The sequence below is a fragment of the Corvus cornix genome, chromosome 3 (genome assembly GCF_000738735.6).
Source record: "Corvus cornix cornix isolate S_Up_H32 chromosome 3, ASM73873v5, whole genome shotgun sequence".
Lineage (NCBI taxonomy): Eukaryota > Metazoa > Chordata > Aves > Passeriformes > Corvidae > Corvus > Corvus cornix.
In genome coordinates, this window is record NC_047056.1 from 50,811,983 (window position 1) to 50,833,332 (window position 21,350).

The 21,350-nt window shown below is 42.1% G+C and overlaps 1 protein-coding gene across 7 annotated transcripts in view; it reads right to left on the reverse strand.

Annotated features, from left to right (window-relative positions):
- The window catches only part of NHSL1 (NHS like 1), a 184,107-nt gene that overhangs the window by 96,895 nt on the left and 65,862 nt on the right, over positions 1-21,350 (reverse strand). The window contains exon 1 of one of the 7 annotated variants that reach the window (XM_010399782.4): positions 11,433-12,198. The exons of the other annotated variants lie outside the window; for them this stretch is intronic. Within the exon in view, the coding sequence (XP_010398084.3) occupies positions 11,433-11,637 (205 nt within the window). The 5' untranslated portion in view covers positions 11,638-12,198. Of the gene's footprint in view, positions 1-11,432; positions 12,199-21,350 lie in introns of those variants that run through there. 7 annotated transcript variants of the gene reach the window in all.

Genomic DNA, 21,350 nt, shown 5'->3' on the forward strand with positions numbered 1-21,350 from the left:
CCAGTTTGACTGCCAGCTAGCAGGGCTGCTGGGACATCTAATTAAGTCCTGTTTCCTTTTAGAACCAAAGCAATCCTTGGAGACATCCATTTCTGATACCGTGGATGGGTGCCAACTATCATTTTTCTAAAGCCTGAATTCTTCTGACATGTTTGCCTTTCAAGCTGAGCATAACACCAAACCAAGAGCAGCAGAACAAAACAAAAACCCCAGACAAACAAAAAAAACCCACCCTGAAAAGCTATCCAAAGAAAGCAGCTGGAGTAAAAATAAAATTTTCAGTGTGAGGGTTGACACAAGGCACACCATCTAGTCTGCAGGCAGCTCAAGCACTAAGGAAAGACAGACCCAGAACCTACCAAGCCCTGTGGTCTCACTGGTGATAAGAGACAGGAAATAAGGGGAGGTTAGTTCAGCCCCAGCGTATCTTTAAAGAGTCAGCATTGACTCGGAAACAAAGCAATGGAGAAAAAGATATTAACCATTATTTTGATAAGGAAAACCAAATATTCTTACAACTCCAAAGATAGAGAAAAATATTTTGCTATTATCTCTTGCAGTTGATAGCTCATATTATATTACCCATTCTACTTGAGGAGTGAGGGTGGAGTTTCCTCATACAGTGAGGAAGGAAAGAAGTATTTCAAAAATTATTTAAGATTAAGAAAATTGTTTGGGGAAACTCACAGCAAACATAATGAAACAAGTAACTTACTCAAATGATCAGGCAGAAAGTATGTCCTTTAAAGCAGTAACTCAAATTGCTAAGTATTCACCATAGCAGGAGCTAAAAAGATGTATCCTGTCCTGCAAAAAGTAATGCAGGCAGGTGACTTGTGATGAATGGATCTTTCTAAAATTATCAGTGAAACAACGAGTATAGAGCTACTCTCCCCCTCCCAGATTTGCAGCTACATTTTTGCCATCTTTCAAGACTGGCATGAGGAACAGAATTTTCCAAACCTTTAAACATAGAAGAAAAAATGGAATTTTTTGATACCTTTAAGGAGCAGGAATGAACAGAACCAATATACACATTTGGGGGAAAAAAATGTATGCCCATAATTAGAACAACTTTCTTCCAATAAAACTTCTGAAACTATGTCGAATTGTTTACCTAGAGAATTAAATCTAAAACAATGACTTTTTACTTGAAGGAGGGACACAGTTCCACTTCAGTCCTATGTAAACTCAGGAGCCAAAGTAAAATCCTTTATCTATGTATTTTTTTCATCAAAAGCTGATTTTCAATGAAAAAACTTTATTTTTAATCCTACCCTAGCTACAGCTATACTGATGGGGTTTTCAATTAGATACTGCAGACAGCATTTGTGAAATCCTGTTGTGGTTTCTGATTATTGCAAACAAAAAGTTCTGTAATAAACGCAGCAGTGTTTGCAGGTGCAGACACAAAGTGCTTGGCCTTAAAATTACTAAAATAAATGGTTTTAGGAATGGACTGCCTTCTGCCTTAAGTGAGGAAGAAAACAAACACAATGAAGTCATGAATTACTTCACCTTATCTTTTGTTTGCCTTACTCTTCAGACAAAGGGCACAGAAAGGGCAAAATCTTTTAAAGAGCTGCTGTAGGTCAAGAAAGGAATCTGTAACAAACTTCTCCAAATTCATTCAGGAATTTCTTTGCCACAGAATTTGAACAAAGAGGGCATTCCTGGTTGTGCGGGTAGGACCAGAGTGTACAGAGCCTTAACGCATGACCAGAAGAACACTAATTATATGGAAACAGTGACTGATGGTCCCAAATTTAAAGAGAGGCTAGAGCAGAAGTTCTGAAGAAAAAGCCTGGGAAAACAACAGGCAATCCAGTAATTTCAATCTGCTGCTAAAAGATCTGCTTCTCAATAAAAAAAGATTCATTGTTTTGCAAGGGTTGTGTGCCAAATTAGCTTTGATTAATGGATGTAACAGGGCTTTATTGATAATGTTTACTATTAAAACAAAACAAAAATGCCCCTCACGGGCATTTTCATTTGCCCAGTCATCTGTGCACTGCTCCAGAAAATTGCCACAGGCTGGCAAGGGCTTGTTCCCTCAGATTGATGTCGTCAGTGTTTCACTAACCCTGGTAACAACAAGCCACGGAGGAATGCTCTGAGGCCACCTTTGGGTAATCAAGAATACCAAAAGCACAGGCAGCATGAAGGACATATGAATTCCCCCCCATTATCCTGGCATCCAAAGACAGCTGCACCATCCTACAAGGATGAGGAGAAAATAACAGGTTGTTTCCTGAAATATGCACAAAAAGAGCAATGGTCTTGTACCAAAAAAACTCCCCAAGGCTGAAACACATGCCAGAGCAACACAAAACAGCAAAGAGAAAAATCACTTTTTCTTCTGCCCTATGCAGACCCACCATCCGTACTACCTGGGGAGCTGTTTTCATTCACACCATCACAATGCTTACCTAACAAGAACAAATAGGTCACTGAAATACTGAGGTAAAACCAGCAGCACTTTAAGCAGTTCTCTTCTGATTTAAAGCTATGGGCCAAAATACACTCAAGCCCTTGACAAAGAATTACAAGAATTGGCACTTTAGCATGAGCTGTCCTTGGGCAGCAAACTGGGCCAGTGTTCTTATCAGAAACCGTGCCAGGGCAGGGTGATGGGGCCATTTGTAGGTTGTTACAGCTTCACATGTGTGGTGCAATGGGAACTATTTCTGCATTCCCACCTGTTCTGATTCCTTCCTTGCTACAAACCTGAGACAGCACCGAGGTGTTTTCTGCCATCATCCCTGGGGCAGAAACACAACTGCTTCTTCACTGAGATCCCAGCATGTGAGAAGTGTCAGTGCAGAGCAGCCAGAACGAAACGAGTTACTCCTTATTCGACCTGATCAATTTAATAGATTTGCTACCTTCCTCACAGTCCCAGCTGAACGACAATCTGACAGAGACTGTGCAAGAGCTGCAGCCCCCTTGCTGTTGACAGCTCCACCGTCAGAGCCAGCCAGCACCCCAGTGGAAAGGAGCTGTGCTGCTGAGCACAGGGCATCTTCTCTCTTTGCAAAACCAGGTCAAGCTAGCTACCAGTCAAACGCAGAATTTAATATCTGATTCTGCCACTGCATGTCACAATACCTCATTTCATTCTGAAATGAAAATGCCGTATTTACCATATATGGCATTACATGCACTACTCAAGGTTAATAAAATTGAGTTAGTAATTCCTGGATGAGAGTTTCCATGTAAGTGTACAGTAGGCTGTAATCAGTCACGCTTACTCATCAGCTCTTTGGCAGTCTGGACTACAAGGGAGAAAGAAATACAAAAGGCTCCGTGGAAATTACAAGCAAGTACAAACAAATTTCAGTTTCTGAAAGGCAACAGCCTCCACCATTCATTAGTTTCTATCCCCATTTCAGGCATTAAAATTAGACATGAATGACAGAATCAAAATTAAGAGGCTGTTTCTTCCAAAGGTCACTCTTTAATTAATGTAGTCATTAGCAAGGTGCCTACAAGAGTGTGATTCATAGTATTAAGCCTAATACATAAACTGTGAGCATCCCTACTGCATTAGGGAGCAAACACCTGTGTAGGCAAAACAAAGCCATAGGGAAGAAAAAAAAAATCACATGAAAACAAGCAAAAGGAAAAAGAGGCAGCAGGTGACAGGAGCAGCTCTGATGGGACTTGACTGATGGGGACATGCTGTGAGCAGCCGGGCATACAGTGCCTGGAGGACAGGTGCCCCTCCAAAGCAGTCAGGAGGCCAAGCCGTGCCTCCCTCCAAGAGCTGTTCCTATCAAACCTGACCTGCTAACTGGCAAGCACAGCTCCTTGTACCGTGGTTCATGGACATGGCCCACAGTTCAAGCAAGAAGTGGGAGGAGGTGTGGGCAGAGGCCTCCCCTCTCCCCTCCAATACACACAATATACAGTGGCACTGTTACTATGGGCCTGTGTTACCCTGGAGAAAGTGTGACCAGGGATAACTTCTATTTAACATCCATCCCCACGTGCTACTCTCAAGCAAAATGCAGCCCTGTCACTCCCCTCTGCTTAGGTGTTTGATCTGACAGCTTCTGAGCAGCTTTATGTGACAACCTTCTATGTGCTTCTCAGATCTCTTAGTTTGGAGTGAATGGGTAAGTAAATGATGCACCAGTTGCAAAGCACCTAATTCACAGCCCATAATTGCCTTCCAAACACTACAAGTTCACCACGACTCAATGTCCAGGGAATCCATCTGCTTCAGGGAGATAAAGTGCCAGGCAGAAGCTGCCACGCTGTATGTAAGGGAAGCTCTAGACTGAGCAGAGGGTGTACATATTAATTACCTTTCCTCGGGATGAAAAATGAGCCATTCTCTTAAGTGTCCAAAATACACACTCACATGCTGAAAATACACCTTGCTTAGGTATCAAAAGCACCTAGGCCTTACATTTTAACAGACCACTTCAGCTCAGGCTTTGGAACAATAAGCTACACATTCAAGTTATAACAGCATTTACACTTCAATTCTCCAGGAAAAAAAAAACCAAAAAAAACAACACAGAGGTTTCCACTTACAAATGGGAAAGAGAGGCTGGTAGATAAATTGTTTTAATAGACAAGTATATGCAAAAACGAACACACAAACAAAAACCAAAAGCAACCCCCAACAAGCCAGGTAGATGGCAAACCTAGTTTCTTTATTTTTATTGAAATTCTGCAACTAAAAGACAAGAAGAAAATTTATTTCACAGTTTAAATCACGAACTGTCAAATCCACTCTACTTAATTGTTCCAAATATTATAATAGAAGCTAAATATGCCCTTTCAAAATTCATTAACTTCAGTTATTTAGCCACATTCTTAGCCTTTAACTTCACTTTCTTTTCATTTGTAACAGATTGGAGGAAAAACAAGAAGTTGTCATATTTGCAATGTCCTGCCAGAATGGTGAGCTATGACCATGCTGGAGACAAAGGTCCCCTCAGTTTTAGAGGACAATTCATGAAGCAGTTGGCTAAGAACTGCATAGAAACAGAATTTTTCGTGTACTCTATTACTTGATGAGCAGTGCACAGGAAAGCACATACAGCACGCTGTTTCAGCTCTAACAGTGCATCCAATCACAGGAAAACAACCAGTCTGCTTTATAAAATATAGCTACTTAAGAGTAAAATGTGAAGGTCAGGAGACATCAGTTTTGAGCCCTAGTGAGGGGGAAACATTCGCCCCAAGTTTTCAGCCTAAGGATAAGCTGGACATCAGACACTAGCCTGGGAACAAGAAAAAGTATATAAAGTGTATAGAAGTATAGAGAAGTTTATGTATCATGAAATAAAACTGGAAACCTTTCAAAACAATACACTCTCAGAAGGAAAACCACAGCACCTCGTGTGTTCCTTCATGGCTGCAAAGAAGCAAGCAAAGGAGCGCTGCACCAGTTACCCTGCTAATCCAAACGGCACGGAAACTGCAGGACCAATTGGGTTGCAGTGTCCTTGTCACTTTGGAAACACACGCTTAAGTCAGGTGCTACTCCATTTGTTTGCATTTCCCAACACTTTGGTCTTCTACAGTGCGACCAGCCAAGAGAACTCTGGCTGGAGCTGCTCTGTACTTGAAATTCAAGGTGTCCTACTGAAGGCAGTCAGGCTCTCACTTCACAGCAGCACAGAGCTGCCCAGAAGGAACCGGGATCTGCCCTCGGAGTTCTCAAACACCAGGGGTTAACTTCCCATCTGCCTAAGAAAAGCACATTTCTGAGACAGCAGCTCTAATACACGGATTCAGCAACACCACACAAGCCTGTTCTTCCCTTCAGCTCCTCGATCCTAACAAAAAACATTCCACAATCCCCTGAGAGATTTAGACTCTTCAACACAGTAAACTTACATTAGTTATGGCTCTTGGAGTAGGCAGTGAAACCAGCCACAACTCTTCATAAAAAAAATCTACTGGGAAATGTCCCTTAGGACAGACTGCTGTTCTCTAGTCACTGCTTCCTGGAGAGGCACGGACATGCTGGGATAGCAACTGGGAAAAAAGGAAGAACTGCAGTAAATTTGTAAGATTATAGAAATTTTTTTTGAATTTCTATTTTTACCTGGAACACTTTGATCAGATAACAAATTTTATTATTTTTAAAGTACTAGATATTTGCACTTTCAAAATAGCAAAGACTTGGAATTTGGCGAGGTTTTAATAGAATAAATAACCCTGATGGCTGGATCCCTGTTTTTTTGATAAAGCAAAAGTAGAGATGTAGATCTAACCAAATGGTTCTGCGATACCAACACAGATACTCTGTGATACCAACATTTCTTACTTAAACTTGTTTCTGTAGCTTACAAATTTTTGCTTAGCAAACCCACTTTCAGATTCCCATTTGTGGCAATATTTGCCAGAAGACATGGGAAAGACAGCAAAGTTTTGATTAAATTTGTCTTTATGTACAAGCATGCAAAAGTTGCTGCTTCAAGTTATAGTTAAATGCAAGACTTGTGACTGTCCCCAGCTGTTTTACCAGCGTGAAAACTTTGGATTGCCACTGTATATCACAAAAGTTTCACAGAACCCTCTGCTGTGCCATGATACAAATATGCTAAGACAAATAGCACATACGTCAGTATTTGAAGTAGTACCTCTGCTCCCGGCTGTGCTTCCATAAAAGCACAACATCCAACAGTCCAACCACAAAAATTTGATATAAACTTGACCAATTGTTACAAATGCACATAACTATATCCGGTTTTATCTTTGCACACAGAACCTACAACATGTAAATGGTACGACAAGACACAAAGTTGGCTTTTGTATTGAATCTCTCATTTTTTTCCTTTCAAACATTCAGATTTGCATATGTGTGCTTATATATACTAAATAAACATCAATTTCTTTTTAAAAAAACAAAAAATTTCCCCAGAAAACATACAAAACAAAAACAAACAAACAACACAACACAAACAAAAAAAAGAAGTCTTTCACAAAAAGGTATATAAAGCATATATTTGGTTTGGACTTATTCCAGTCTCTTACACAAATGCTTTTTGAGGTTTCCATAAATGATTATTTATGGACTTGCCCAAAGCTTCAAGAATCGTTTTTACAGACACACATGCCCCTACACTACAATCCATCACATGTTATGGCTGCTACAAATGCTAACAGCTCCCTTTGGGTTTATGGGCGTTCATCTATGTAGTAACTGACATGACTTTTTCCCCCTTTGAACACAAGATCTTGTGCAAAAACATACAGGAGAAAAAGCCCAATATAATGATTTTACATTGGAATAGCAACAAGAAGTCTGGATTTGGTAATCTTGCTTATGGGAACTTAATAGGTCTTGGTACTCTTACATCTCATTACTAAAAACTCCCTTGTAAACTGTATTCACTACTTAAAAACCTAGAATTTAAAAATTATTTGGACTAAAGAATGATGTGATGGCTGTGGTGCTGCAGTCAGGTAAGATCAGAGTTGCCTATCCCTACCCTGAGTTTCTACAGGAAACACTGAAAATACAAGCTGCAAAGACCAAAAGCTCTTGAGTCCCAAGTCTGCCTCTGGAATGTGAAGAAAAAATCATCTGATAGTATTAAACTTTCATGATGCACATTTAAACCAAGCACAGGTAATATAGGTATAACTAAAGAACATCTTTTTTACTGACATAATAAAGCAGCACTGATACTGCTACTGTGACAATTCCGTAATTGTTCAGTTTATGGAAATCTGACCCCTTGGTAAGTGTGATGCTCTCAGACAACGATAAGCAATTAGGAAGTTAACTGACAGCTTTGGTCAGAGTTGTCATCAGGATGTCAGGATTGCTTCCATCAGACACACTGCAAGGACACAAAAGGCTCAGCCCACAAGTAGTTATTTATGAATTTAAATTACTTTTAGCATTAAAGCAAATTTTCACATTTAGACTGGTTTTGCAAGGAAGAAAAAAAAATTGGGCATTTCACACACTTTGGTATTAAAGCAAACAGCAAACAGCAGAAAGCCAGTGGCTGCCACCTTCTGAACTGAGTTTGATCAGTCCTTGAAACCCAGTAGTTACCTGAGAAACAAGGTTTCTCTGACTAATGACTCTAAGTTTCCCAGGTAATATAACCTGCAGTAAAAAGCAGCCAAGACTTTTAACTTGAGTGATTCAGAAAGATTGGAAAGCAACCAAGTGAAATGGAGGGAGTGGGTAAAACATTAGAGCAATAAACAGGGACAGGAGCTGGGGGGAGAGCAGGGAAAACCTCGTTGGGTAACAGCTTCTTCTGATGCACTGCCACCTGTGGCCAGACCTGACTGCTAGTTGTGCTTCTCCAGCACCTGGCCAGAAAAGCTCAGTTAAGATGTTCTGGGGCTGCCATGCGACTCATTTCCTTTTCTGTAAAATTAAAGTAAATACAGTGAAGCCTGGGCCATGAACTAACTCGTGTGTTATCTCTATTCAAAGTTACCTGCTGTGTCATACTCGTGCTAAACAGCACAGGCAAAACACAAACGACTGTCCCATTCTTCCACCCATCAGAAACCCTCTGCAACACACCCAAGCTCCTTTGTTTCAAAGGATACCTCTCTCAGTCATTTTCCAATAAAGTGGATTTTAAAGGAAAAAAATGCTCTGAGCTTCAGTCTGAAAATACATGCTATCCCACAAAGTTAAAACATCTGAATTTAAAATGCTGATTAAAGAAGAAGAAACGTGAGAGTTACAGTGTGCCCTCATTTCACAGGGCCTCCAGCTGACTTCTGAGGAGGAAGAGGGCTGAGCAAGAAATGTTTCAAACAACAAACCTTTATTTTACTGTCAACTCTCACCATCTCTTCTACTAACAGCTTTATCAAATGTGAAGTCTGATTGCTGCTACCCGTTCCAAAACACTCTGCATCAGTGTACATTTTAAAAAGAAGAACGAAGCAGCAGCCCCACAGGCACAGGCAGGGATCAGCCACGTAGGGCACCGGGGTGTGCCCCAGGTTCACAGCTACCGTTTACTTTGTTCCTCTTGCTCATTTCAAACTGAGAAATCCAACCAATCTCTGTGCTCGCTACTGTGTGCAAGCTCCGGTTTGCAGCCAAGGCAGATTAGCCACTTTGCTGGTGAAATACCACGCAACACATGCTGCCTTGTGCCTGTCACCCAGCAGCCTCGTGGGAATGCAATCGGAGCCTGGAGGAGCAATGGAGCGGCAAAAGAAGACGTTTAAAAAGACAGGAAGAGAAACAGCTCAGAAAGAACAATAATTCCTTAATTTCCAGCTTCTGTTATTAACACTCCTGCCTTTACACGTACAGTTAGAGGAAGAGCAGCTAGTGATTACCTGAGGAAGAACTGGAGGGAAAACTATTCTGACAGCCGAAAAACTATTAAAATTTAATCTAGCTTAAAACAGGTTTTGTCTGTAACACTTGCTATCCTGCCAGTCTGCTGTGCCTCTCATTTCTTTCTAGTTTGTGTTAATTTAGTGATGTGGTTAATTTGAGCACCAAAGACAATACTGTTGTTTTGAGCCCTCAGTTTTACAAAGGTTGGCAAGCAGTAATGCAACAGAGCAGTGGAGCAAATTAATTCGAGAACACAAGTGGCCATTTATCACACACGTTTTGCCTTTGAACACAAACCCAAGACAACCACTCTGCCAGGTATGGATACTCAAACTCTTCCAACACCGTGCAAGCCTGATTCACAGCCCAGGGTGTAACACCTGCAGCCGTGACGAGTTTCTCCTGCTCCAGTATATAACCCCCCACTCCCTTCTGCCCTGGCAATCCCTGTTAGTCCAGAAGAGGATCCTGGTCAGACAGATATGTGGTTAGATTTATGATCCAGGCAGATTTTACAAGTTGAGTCAAATTGTTCCCTGCAAAGAGGAAATAAGCCCTGCATAATCTACACCTCCCTCCACCTTCCCTTCAAAAATGACATATTGTCATCTCCTCTATGGGCAGGCAGGGAGGCTTTCATAGCTTGCTGCCCAATTATGGGAGGAATTCTGCCCTCCCCCTTCAGCCTGTACAATGGGTTCTTTATGTAAATCACTCAGAAAAATTAATACACCATTAATCCACCAGTAAAGCTTCCTTTCCCATCTCTGCCTTGTGGCGTGAGCACGGGCTAAGAAAGGCAGCACGAGAAACTCTATGGGAAGTTATATAGAATCCAGCAGCAGGGCTCAATGGTTCTTCTGATCCATGCAGGATCCCACAGGTGTTAGAAGCATATCCAGCATCACTGTACAATATCAATATACCAACAGTCCAAAGTAAAAATTACTGGTTGCAAATGCAAACTCCCTTTTTAGAAGATTTTCAACAGCAAAGTAGGTTAAAAAACAATCTTCAAAGCACAGATTAAAGTTGTGTCCTAGCGTGCAGGGAGCAAAGCACAAGCATATACATCCTGTGTTTGTGTTCCTGCATACAAACAATTTACCAAAGCCACAATCTGTTCTGACACGGAAGTGAAATTCTGGTCAAGTAGCTATTAACTGCTCCCAGAAATGAAAAGAAATAAAAGGCCCTTTGAAGATCAAATGCCCTTGGAGAGTCTGCCTGCTCTTACAAAAGTGACCTTACAGCAAAACTGAGTCAACCTTACACTTCCTATTAACAAACTACTGCTCTGGCAGCACTAGAGAAATTACAACCAAATCACTCACTTTACGGAGTATTTTTAACCTCCCGTGCATGCACACCCCACTGCCTGCCAGCCATCTACTGGTAACTGTACCTCACCAACTCGCACAAGCAAATTTCTGACATTTGTTTTGATTTATGGCAAATAGGAGGTAATTGGTTATTTAGTGACCTGACAAACTTCATTCAAAAACAGAACACAAAAAATAAACGTACTTTTTAAAGGTCTCATATAAAATATACTCCAGGTTTGAACATTTCAAGGGTTCATTCAGAGCGGCTTATCTCGTATCCTAGATGTCCTTCCTCTCTGTGGAGCAATTCCCATCACTTTCTCATCATCTCTTTTATTTTGCATCTGGGACCTCTTCTCAATCTGCCCTCATAAAACAAAATACACTTAAATTTTTCCCAGCAGGACCATGAGGCAGTCATCCAAGAAAAGCCACCCAGTCATTTAGAAGTGGAGTCTTAAATAGCTTTGGGTTCCACATTTTGAAGAGAGATTCTTGCAGCACCTGCCCAAAGGCTCTGCCACCAGTGACTACTGCCTACAAGAAGCATAAACAAAACTTACCTATGCCCTACACAATCAGTACCCAGATAGGGAATTAAAGGATTTTCCTGTTGATAACTATAAGCTTTCACAGTTTTAACCCCCCAAAAACTTGGCAAGGCAGTGCTGCACCTCGGTTTTTGTGCTGCCTTCCTCCTCCTACCCCACCTGCAGCTCCCAGTGGGACCCGAGCAGCTGGACGGAGCAGCATGGAGCAGGGCTGACACTTCAGCAGCAGTCACAAGGGTTAAAGAGAAAGCAAGTCACCTTTTCTCTGCTGGCTCCTGTAGGTCCAGTTCTCGTCATCCTCATCTACCTGCTGCACGCACATGGAGGAGAGTTCCCCATCGCTGCGAAACAATCTCTTTGTCTGCCTTGACAAGGAGGAGAAATTTATCCAGCTGACAGCACGCGAGAGGGAGCCTGGGTTTTGTTTGAGTTTGAAAGATCTCGAAACACACTCCTTTTTCATTTTCTTTCAAGCCAGCCACTGGCATCAGCTCCAAACAGACCTCTCTGAAATTGTTCCTGTCCCCTTTCTCAGCGGTTTTCGTGGGAGACTAAACAAACTCAATCCAACTTCAGTCCAGGTTTCTTCTCGCTGCCTTTAAACCAGCACCAGTATGGAGGTAGGTGGCTGTGCCAGCGCAGCTCCTCTGAAGCTGCTTTGATACAGCACTTAGGGAGCTGCCAAAGAAAACAAAGAGCAGAAAAGCAGCAGAAAGTGGCACCTTGCAGCAGCTCAGCGGAGCATGTAAGGGCTGAGCAGAGTACAGCACTGAGGCAAGTGTTTTCCCCATTCTCCACTCAACAGCAAAAACTGTAGCTCCGCTCTTCTCCCCGGCATCGCTCCCCAGGAACGGGCATGCAATTCAATCCTCTTCTGGCTCATCAAAAACAGCCCACGAGGAGGGAAGAGCAGGCAGAGATCACGCCCTGGCATGGCACAGCTCATGAGGGACAATAAAGCGACCACACTTCTGCCTCCTCATTCTCAGGCTTCCCTGCTCTCCCTTAGAGAAAAGCCTGGTGAAGGAGCTCCAGGAAGGCTTGCCTAACAATAAAACCGACTGCGTGGCTATCGCTTAGGATTAGAGTGAAATATGATAGGCTCGCTCTCCTAAAAGCAAAACTCCTCCTTTCCTCAGCCAGCTCAGTGGCAGCACAAACTTCTGAACTCTGCGTGCAGAAATAGGAAAGCACTTGCCGCACCTCTGCAGGCTTGGAGAGGGGGAAAATAAAATCCTAGAGCTTGTCCACACCAAAAGCATCCTGAACAGTGTGCTGAAAACATTAGTGCCCCCGTAACTGGTGGTACAAAGACACTAAATGAAAGTGTAGAGACAAACAAAATCTGAGCAGATACTTAGTGATCAGACTCTCACTGGGATCACTACAGCTCATAAAACAGGTTTTGTTCCCAGCTCTCTTACGTTCTGCTGCCTTCTCTTTAAACTAGCAGCTAGGAAAAGAACTCCACAGTGTGAAAGTTTTAAGAAGTCAGGCACTACTGAAAGCTGCAGTGCTTGCCCTGCATGCCAGTACCAATGCCGCTCGCTGAAGGGAATAAACCTGCAAGGTGGAGAGGCAAAGGGAGCATTTTAAAGCAGAGAGGAGTTGATTATACCAAGGCACCCCAATACCCATGCGTTTTGCTGGAAGTGGTCGCCAAGACAAAAGTTAACAAAAAAACCCCAGAGCTTCTATCTTGCAGAAAAAAATAGACTTGAATGTGGGAGATAGACAGTAAAATCAGCTCAGTGAATCCCCAAGGAGATGGTGGTAGCGAGGAATCCAGGGGGGAAAAAAAAAGAAAAAGAACACAAAAACATGCCCTTTATCTGAAGAACAAACATTAATGTCTGAACATCCTAACGGCTGCAGATGATGTTATCAAAAGGACAAGGAGCGTAAGAAAACAAGGGTGCAGTGTTCCGGCTCCCAAGCTGGCCGTCAGATTTACACTATTGCAGAACACGCCCCAACCCCCTGGCAGATGCTATCGCAGCCCTCTGGATTGTGCTGCACAGCCTCTTCAAAACCATTAAAAACAAAGGCTCTGGCTTTTTCTGAAACTTATGGCTCTCTGACTCATAATAAGAGGATAAGGTTTAACCCACTGACTGGGAGGCAAAAAGCTAAGTACTGTATCAGATTACTCTATGAATCAACCAGGCACACCAAAGTGACCTTTGGCTCCCACTAACACAGCACAATGGGTTTGCCAACTGTCTTCTGTAAATAATTTAATAGGCTGCATTTAAATTGACCTCACTCCACGAGGTAATGCATATGTACATACACAGGTCTCCCACCACGTCCCAAAGTCAGTGGTGCTGCAGTAGGGTCATGGAGAGAGGGGGGTGCAGGAGTGCTAAGTGTGTGCGAGTGAGTGCGAGTGTGTGCTAAGTGAGTGCGAGTAGGAGCCAACACACTGCTAACACTCGCGTTTCTCACTATGTCATCAAGTCTTTCTAGGTTGGAGGGTTTTGTCTTTGTTAACAGACACCACTCCCCATTCCTGATGGGACAAGAGACCTGTGCAGGGTTAGTAGGATTGTTTTGATTTTCTTCCTTGGACCTTTTGCTTGCAAGACTTGAGAATGTGGAGTGAGATATCCCTAGAGATCCAAACACTGAAATAACCATTTTGGGGCGGCTTATGTACCAATTGTCAGGATTTAATATAAAAATTAAAGAATCAAAGACCATGCTTAAAGTAAATTTATTTCTTTTGACAAAGAGCAAACATTTGGAATTGCCAGTACTGAAAAGTACAGAGAACTGTAAACTACCACAGCTATTACTGGCTAAATTATACAGAGCCAGATGTATAAAAACCCTGGTAGGAACAGCAGAATAGTAGTCATCTCCTCTCCACTGTACTACTTAGAAACAGAAGATCAGAGGAACCAACAAGAAGGAAACCCTTTCAGGTTAACCCAAAATGCCAGGGTAAATCCCAAAGACCTGTCCAGAGTCTAGGCAGCAATTTGATTGCAGGAATTTTCCTGACCTGTCTGTACCTCTGCCTTTTTAACACGGTGCTGAGTCACAACTTGGTGATGCAAGGGCAAAAGCACCGTGACTGACCATAACACTTCCATTGTTACTGTAAACAGAGTAGTGCAATGCTTTGCTCAGAGTTTAGTATCATTCCATTTCATTGCAGGAAAAGATCCATTGCTATCCACTGGAACACTGTTGTTACCACAGAATGCTTATTTCTAGGTGACAAGCTTAGTATCAATATAGTCGTTGTGCATGTGGATCTAAAGTAAATTTCCCAAGATGAAGAGAAAACAGCAATTACCATTTGAAAAACAATACATGTTGAGTAGCTGTTGCAGGTTAAACCATTCTTTAATCAGTAGCCAAATGCAAGGCCAAGGAGCTGGAAATTTTAGCATCTGAAACACTGCAGAGGCTTACATTTAATTATGTAAAACAGTCTACAAAGCCATTTAAAAGAAACAAGGTACACTTCTAATAAACTCAGCTAATTTTCCAACCTGGCTATTTTCTCCCTTATGAAGATGTCGTACAAGTATATAGGCTTCATATTTTCCAGGTTATGTATATAAAGATTAAGGCATTATTTTTGCTACATTTTTAAAAATACAAATCCATCCCAGTAAAAAACATGAAGGAATCACAGAAGAAGAAACACACGGCTTGAAGTAGAAATCTAAACTGGTTCCTTCCCCTGCCCTTTTTCATTTATTTTTAGAGGTGAATGAGAGCAAATATGTGTGTGTAGTCTCACATACCATCAGGTTTTTTACCATCTATCACAACCTGATTGTCTAAGAATTCTCTAAAAGTTGTAAAGCAAATACACGCACATGGTTCACAGCCACTGTGTTCTCCTAAGGCCAGAAAAAACAGCAAAAAATGTTTCATAGGAAAGGTTTTGGGTCAGTGTAAAAAATCAACAAAGCAGAGAGACAAAAACCCCAAAACGCCACAGACATGCTCCGGTTTTGGTTGGGCTGTGGCTTTTGGCACAACTCACATGTTAATTTAATTCCTACATTTCCTAGTCTATCATTTCTTATGACTCAAGGAGACAGTAACATGGATGATCACAATTACAGCTTCCTGGGACAGCTCGTGCTCCAACAGCTGAGAGGACACCTCTCTCTCAGGCTTCCTGGGTGTTTTCCTTCAAGTGGTAACAACTCATCTTCAGCCCAGTCATAAAGCCATTTGGATTAAACACGGGCAAAAGCTCATTGAAAACACCTTCCCTGCAGTCTCATCCCATCCTTACAAAGCTCTTGCTGCAGCTTGCAGAAGGAGAGGGGTGCTCCAGCAGCCCTGAGAACCCCTCCATCCCAGAAACTGCCCTAACAATACCAGATCAGCTGCATACGGTCACCTGCCCAGTGTGCTCATTATCTCCCAGGCAGATGTGTGGGAATTTCAGTCAGTTTTGAAACCTTGTCAACATGACCTCCATCAGAGGTCTTTATCTACACTGTGCCTGTTCTTTTAGAGGTACCCTATGAAGTGCTCACATAGCAAACTCACAAAGTAATCCATATTCCGGCAAGATTATTTACAGCAAAACAGCCGTGGAGACCATTTTGGTATAAGAGGGCCTCAAAGTTCCAGTTAAGGCTGTGTCCCTTTTTATGTGCAGGGCACATAAGTGAGAAACTCTTTCCCTCTCAATGTGAATGAATCTGTGAGGGGAAAAAAATAGTAAAGAAAGAAAAGGATCAAAAATGAAGTTACTTGCCCAAGATCACAGAAAGGATAAGCAGCAAAGCTAAGAAAAGAAAGTAGGTCTCCTGGCTACCAGCCTCACGACCTACTTAAGTAGGCCCTGTCTCACACAAAAGCAGTGCCTATTAATTGTTTCTATCACAACCCTTACAGAGCCTTTGAATGCCCTAATTACAAAGAAGAACTTCCTTTCTTGTTTTGCTACCCATTTTACCCTTTTGGTCTTGGGATTTTTTCAGCTTAAAAATACATCATACCAAAACTAAAAGAGGAGGGAGTTTTATACTGTAAGACTGCTTCCAAGCATCCCATCCACATTTCCAACTTTATTAGGTCCACAAGGGGGGAAAAAAAAAAAAAAAATCACACTGGAGACAACTATTTTAATCCTGCAGAGGACAAACTAGCTTTTGGACAGGTCTCTATGATGCATCTGCCACCATTCTCTGTTCCTCCTTTCAGCTTCTGTGCCCCAGAAGGATTCACTGCATCAGGGCGATGTTTCCTCTGATTCAACAGCTGCGCTTGCTTTGATAAGGAGATTTTGTAAAAACAGGGATACAGTTTCTATTAGAGTGCTAGGCTAACCTGGAGCTGGTTCTCCCCTCAACACCAGCTGTATGTAGGGATAATGACAGCTCTTACTGAGAGACAGAAATCTAGCAAGGAACACAAACAGTACAATCTGGTTGTTAGCCAAAAAGATATTTCTAAGAGGGGCAGAACCAACACCAGAAGTGCCCAGGAAAAAAATACTGTTTGTCTCTAAAATAGTTTGATGCCAAAAGAGCAGTCAAGTTAACTGCGCCTAGAGACACCTACCTGCTTCAACCATATACAAATACATTCACAAGCTTTTGGGTTTCTTCATCAACATAATTCCAGAACTAATGCAAAGCCCAAATTTCATAGAAAATGTGCTTGCAAGTATGCAAGGAGTAGAGCAATTACTGATGGCGGGAGCAGTTTCAAGTACTGAGCTTTGCTAGGTAGGAGTGTGATGGATACCCTTACAGTATTTAAAAGACCTGTAGGTGTGACACTTGGGGACATGGTTCAGTGGTGGACTTGGCAGTGCTGGGCTAACAGTTGGACTCAGTGATCTTAGCGCTCCTTTCCAACTTAAATGATTCTATGATATTCTGAGGAGGAAAGGGCTCGAACTGCATTAAGTTTCGGGCTTGCCCACGCACGGACGAGTTTTTTCCTTCGTGAGGTTTGATGCCGTCGTACAGTGTAAGGGGACGAGTAACGAGGCTTTGGTGACTTCGGGCAATGTGCAAATATTTGGGTACTTCACGGGCAACCCTCCTGACCAGCAGCGCAGCCCAAGGACCGCCGGGCCGGGACCGAGCCCGGGTGGGAGGAGGGCAGCGCGTGCCGGCAGGTGGCAGCAGGGATCCAGCCGGGATCCAGCCGGGATCCAGCCGGGATCCGCGCTCCCACCGCCCGAGGCGGGCCGGGCCTCGCCAGGGACGTCAGCAGCGACACAGTTACGGTGACACACGGCGGTCTGCCTGTAGTAAGCTGTTATTATCTCTGCTCGAACCGTAATTAACAATTTTAGTGGTTTTTGATTCGGGCATGACAACTCACTAATTAAGACAGCTCTGCTAAAAGCTCCCACTAACTGTAGTCACCGCCTCAATTCCTACACACGTTTTCCTGGGTTGAGGGGCTCTTGCTTTCGTAACACAAAATCGTTTTTAAAATCCCCTAACCATAGGGTCACCTCCCTTCCAAAGCTGAGGCTTGGCCACGGAAGTACTCTGCTCACAACTGTTAGCCAACACATCCCAAGTGCTGATAGACCGGGAAGATTAACTATCTAAGTATGGAATTTTTGCAGACAGAGTAAGTTTTCTGTCTGAAGAGAAGGTTGCTGGTTTTTTTTCCCCAGGCACTCATCTGTTCACTGAATCACCAGAAGTTATCAACAGCAGTTCTGATCAACACGAGAAGTCACCGAGTCTGGGAGAGAAACTGGGGAGGTGCTCCAGCGGCATTCAGCACCTCGGTACTCTGCCACACTGCACTGACCCTTACTCCACCAGCACCCACCCGCTCCAAGCCGCCGGCACAGCTGGCACAAGGGATGCTCCGAATGAAACCACTCCGTGTCTCACAGGGCGACTCCAACGCCCCCGAAAAGCTGCGTGCTTTTGTGATATCCTGTATCCACATGTATTCCTCTTTGCTCTGGAACACTCTACAATGAATGTATGAGTTTATAAACTCAACTTGCACTGCTTTAATCTAAATTGTAAGATCAGTTCAGTCTCTCCTACTACTTTACTCAGCATATGCTGTGTTCATACTAAGAAGGGGCTCAAACACTTTTAATACCTGACTGTGCACAGAAACTGCAACACACCAGTTACATTAGAAATTTAGAAATAGGAGACTTCAGTGAAGCACAAGAAACTTCTACAGAATCATCCAAATTTCCTGTGGAAATGCTAACGGCTGTATTGAAAGTAACTGGAAGCCGGTTAAAAACAAACTATATTAAAAATTAGTTAACATGTAATTGAAGATCGTTCTGCCAGCAGGGAAGTATCCTAAGAACTGAATAAATGTCTATTTCCCACTTCTCTGATTAAGAGGATACCAGCAAGACTGCAGAAGGGATAAAGCTGTTTGCTTTGAGGTGGAAGCCCTCTGCTGGTTAACATAAACTAATTAGCACACTAATCTAAATGTTTTTGTAGATAAGAGAACCGCAAAGAACAAGAAAGGAGACAGTGTCTAAAGAAAAAGCAGAGAAGAACCAACAGCATCTCAGAAATCCTTATTTTTCATCTTCTTTGCTCTTTTCCAGTTTGTATATACATACACTTTGGATTACAAAATATGCAATTTAATAAACCTTACTAGGTATTTGCAAAAATAAAATGCTAAAAAGGAACTTTAGAACACTGTGAGGCACTTGGGCAGACCTGACCATTCAAACACTGAAAACACAGTTCATGTGTGTGTTATAACCAGGTCTCACTGTTTGATGTATAAACCACAGGAAACTATTGCTTCCTATAGATACAAATGCTATTTGAGTACATCTTTTTGTCTTGAATCCTGTATCTTTAAAACACATTTCAAAATTATTTCACAGCCAAACCAGCAAAATTATTTACCTTACTGAAACTGTATATAAGTCTCTTCTAGCCAACCTAAGCATGTGCTGTTTCTGTAAACCATTCATAAATACTGAACTTCAGAAGACAGACAAAGGGCTCACATTTGCATGTGTGCACAGGTATAGGACTGCAGCACTGCTTTTTCAGTTTATTGCCAAGTTTACACGCCAGCTTAGCCTGGCACATGCTAAGTACAGGGGATTGTGTTGCAACTCTGGACAAAATTTGTAAATGAAACCCAGCCCCACCACGCCTGGAAGAATGCTGCAGTCTCCTCTCTTCCTGACAACAGGCCCTAGGTTAAAAGAAACTCATTTCTAGGCGGAGGACTAGCACAAGAAATGTTGCTGACACGCAGAGGGTGAGAAGGAAAACGCTGGATTTGTGTCTTAGTTACTGTCCTACATAGTTATATTTAATCCCAATTAAAATAGCTCTGTTAAAAGCTTGATGAAAATGCAAGAGAAAACAAAACTTCTAAAATAATGAACATATGGCCCATGTACGTACTCTCTCTGTATGGAGTGCCTGTGCATGTGCTCACTCTATATAATACAAATCCACATATTCAGCAGGAGCACCAACTGTGACCAACAAGATAAATTTCCTCCCTCCCTGCAATTTCCCTGTCTGCCATATACAGGTCTAAAATCAACCTTGATTTCTTCTTTTTTTTTTTTTTTTTTTTTTTAAATCTGAAACACTAATATTTTCCCCTACCAACAGAAGTTTCTAGGTGGAAAAAACCCTGAGAATACAAAAGAATAATATGCAGGGTCACAGGTCCTGCAGAGCCTGTGGTCCCCCCTATATAAAACATTTGAGACACACAAAGTGTTCATATTCATCAGCTGCCAAAACAAGGTGAGAACAGGAGGGAAAATTAAAGCCCAAGTTATCCTCAGTAGAAGAGAAGACAGGATAAACAAGGACATTCACTCCAGCAGCAGGAATAATCTGATGCTACCTCCTAACCACTGGCATGTGAAATAATCAGCCTCAACAAAACAGTTGCTTAGTCACAGTTAAAAACTCAAGAGTATCAATTCTTAAATCACAGCACAGAGAAACTAAATCAAGGCTTTGCAATCTTCTGTAATTTGCACCACATCATCTTGTTTATGTATCTAAAGAAAGCTCATCTTCTGGCACTCACTAAATACAGGGTGGGAGAGATAGAAAGTGAAAGAAAAGTCGAATACTATTGAAATTACAGGTGTAAAAAAATGTTTGTTCATCAGATACTAATCTGTTGAGAGCCCAGTGGATGTCTCCCACAATACTAACACCCCAAACCGACTTCTCCCATGCAGGAGAGTTTAGAAAGCAGACTTACTGCCTCCTCACAGCCAATGCCAACCACCAATCATTATTTCAGGTGGTTTCATCAGGGCAAGAAAGATTCACACCTTGATAGTCGTTGTTAAATGAAGTCATCCAGACATTGCACTGTTAACCAGTGGACTAAATTACAGGCTTAGTCTTCACCTAGTGCTTTTTCCTGCCCACAAGACAACCTGCTTGGATTATCCTGCCAGCCTGAAAGCAACTCTAAGGTCCTCATCACACAGGTTCTTCAACACCTTCCTTTTCAGATGCTTGGAAAGCAAGTATCAATCCTGGTGCATCCTTCAGCTTGACTTCTCCTATGGCCAATGCCAAAATATTGCTCCAATCTACACCATTGGTTTTTTCCTCTTTTGGCACAACTGGCAGCCCACATGCTAAATCGAGTATTTCATGAGGTCTTCCACCTTCTCCTTGGCAGAAACAAGGAACATGGCTCGAGCTGGATACCCAAGCTTCCACACTCGCACACAAAGAAGTGGAACAGCAAATATACAGGAGAACATGCCCAGGTCCCAGGGCAGCACAGCACCATACCATGGCAATAATATGTCTTTACATCTTTCAGAAGGTGATTGGTGAGAAAAAGAAAGACCCAAATTGGAAGCCAACACTTTTCTTACTGCATTTTCTGTGTAAGTGTAAAGGCCACTAGACATAAAAGGATTTGTTAAATTAATTTAAATGAAACATCTCCCCTAAAAGAAAATATTCAACTCTATACATTAAAAGATTTTTATTGTAATGAAATCAAAATGAAGATTTAACTGCTGTGTTTTTCATGTAATTCTGCATGTAAAGTCAAGCCACCTTCACCAACAAAAACACTACATCACTAAATGCAAATGGAAAACAAATTACATTGAGAAGAGATACTTATTATTTCATTTGCAATAGATATTCCTTATTTACAGGCATCTGGAAAATTGCCTGCATTAGAAAGAGATACCATGTAGATATTCTTAAAGAA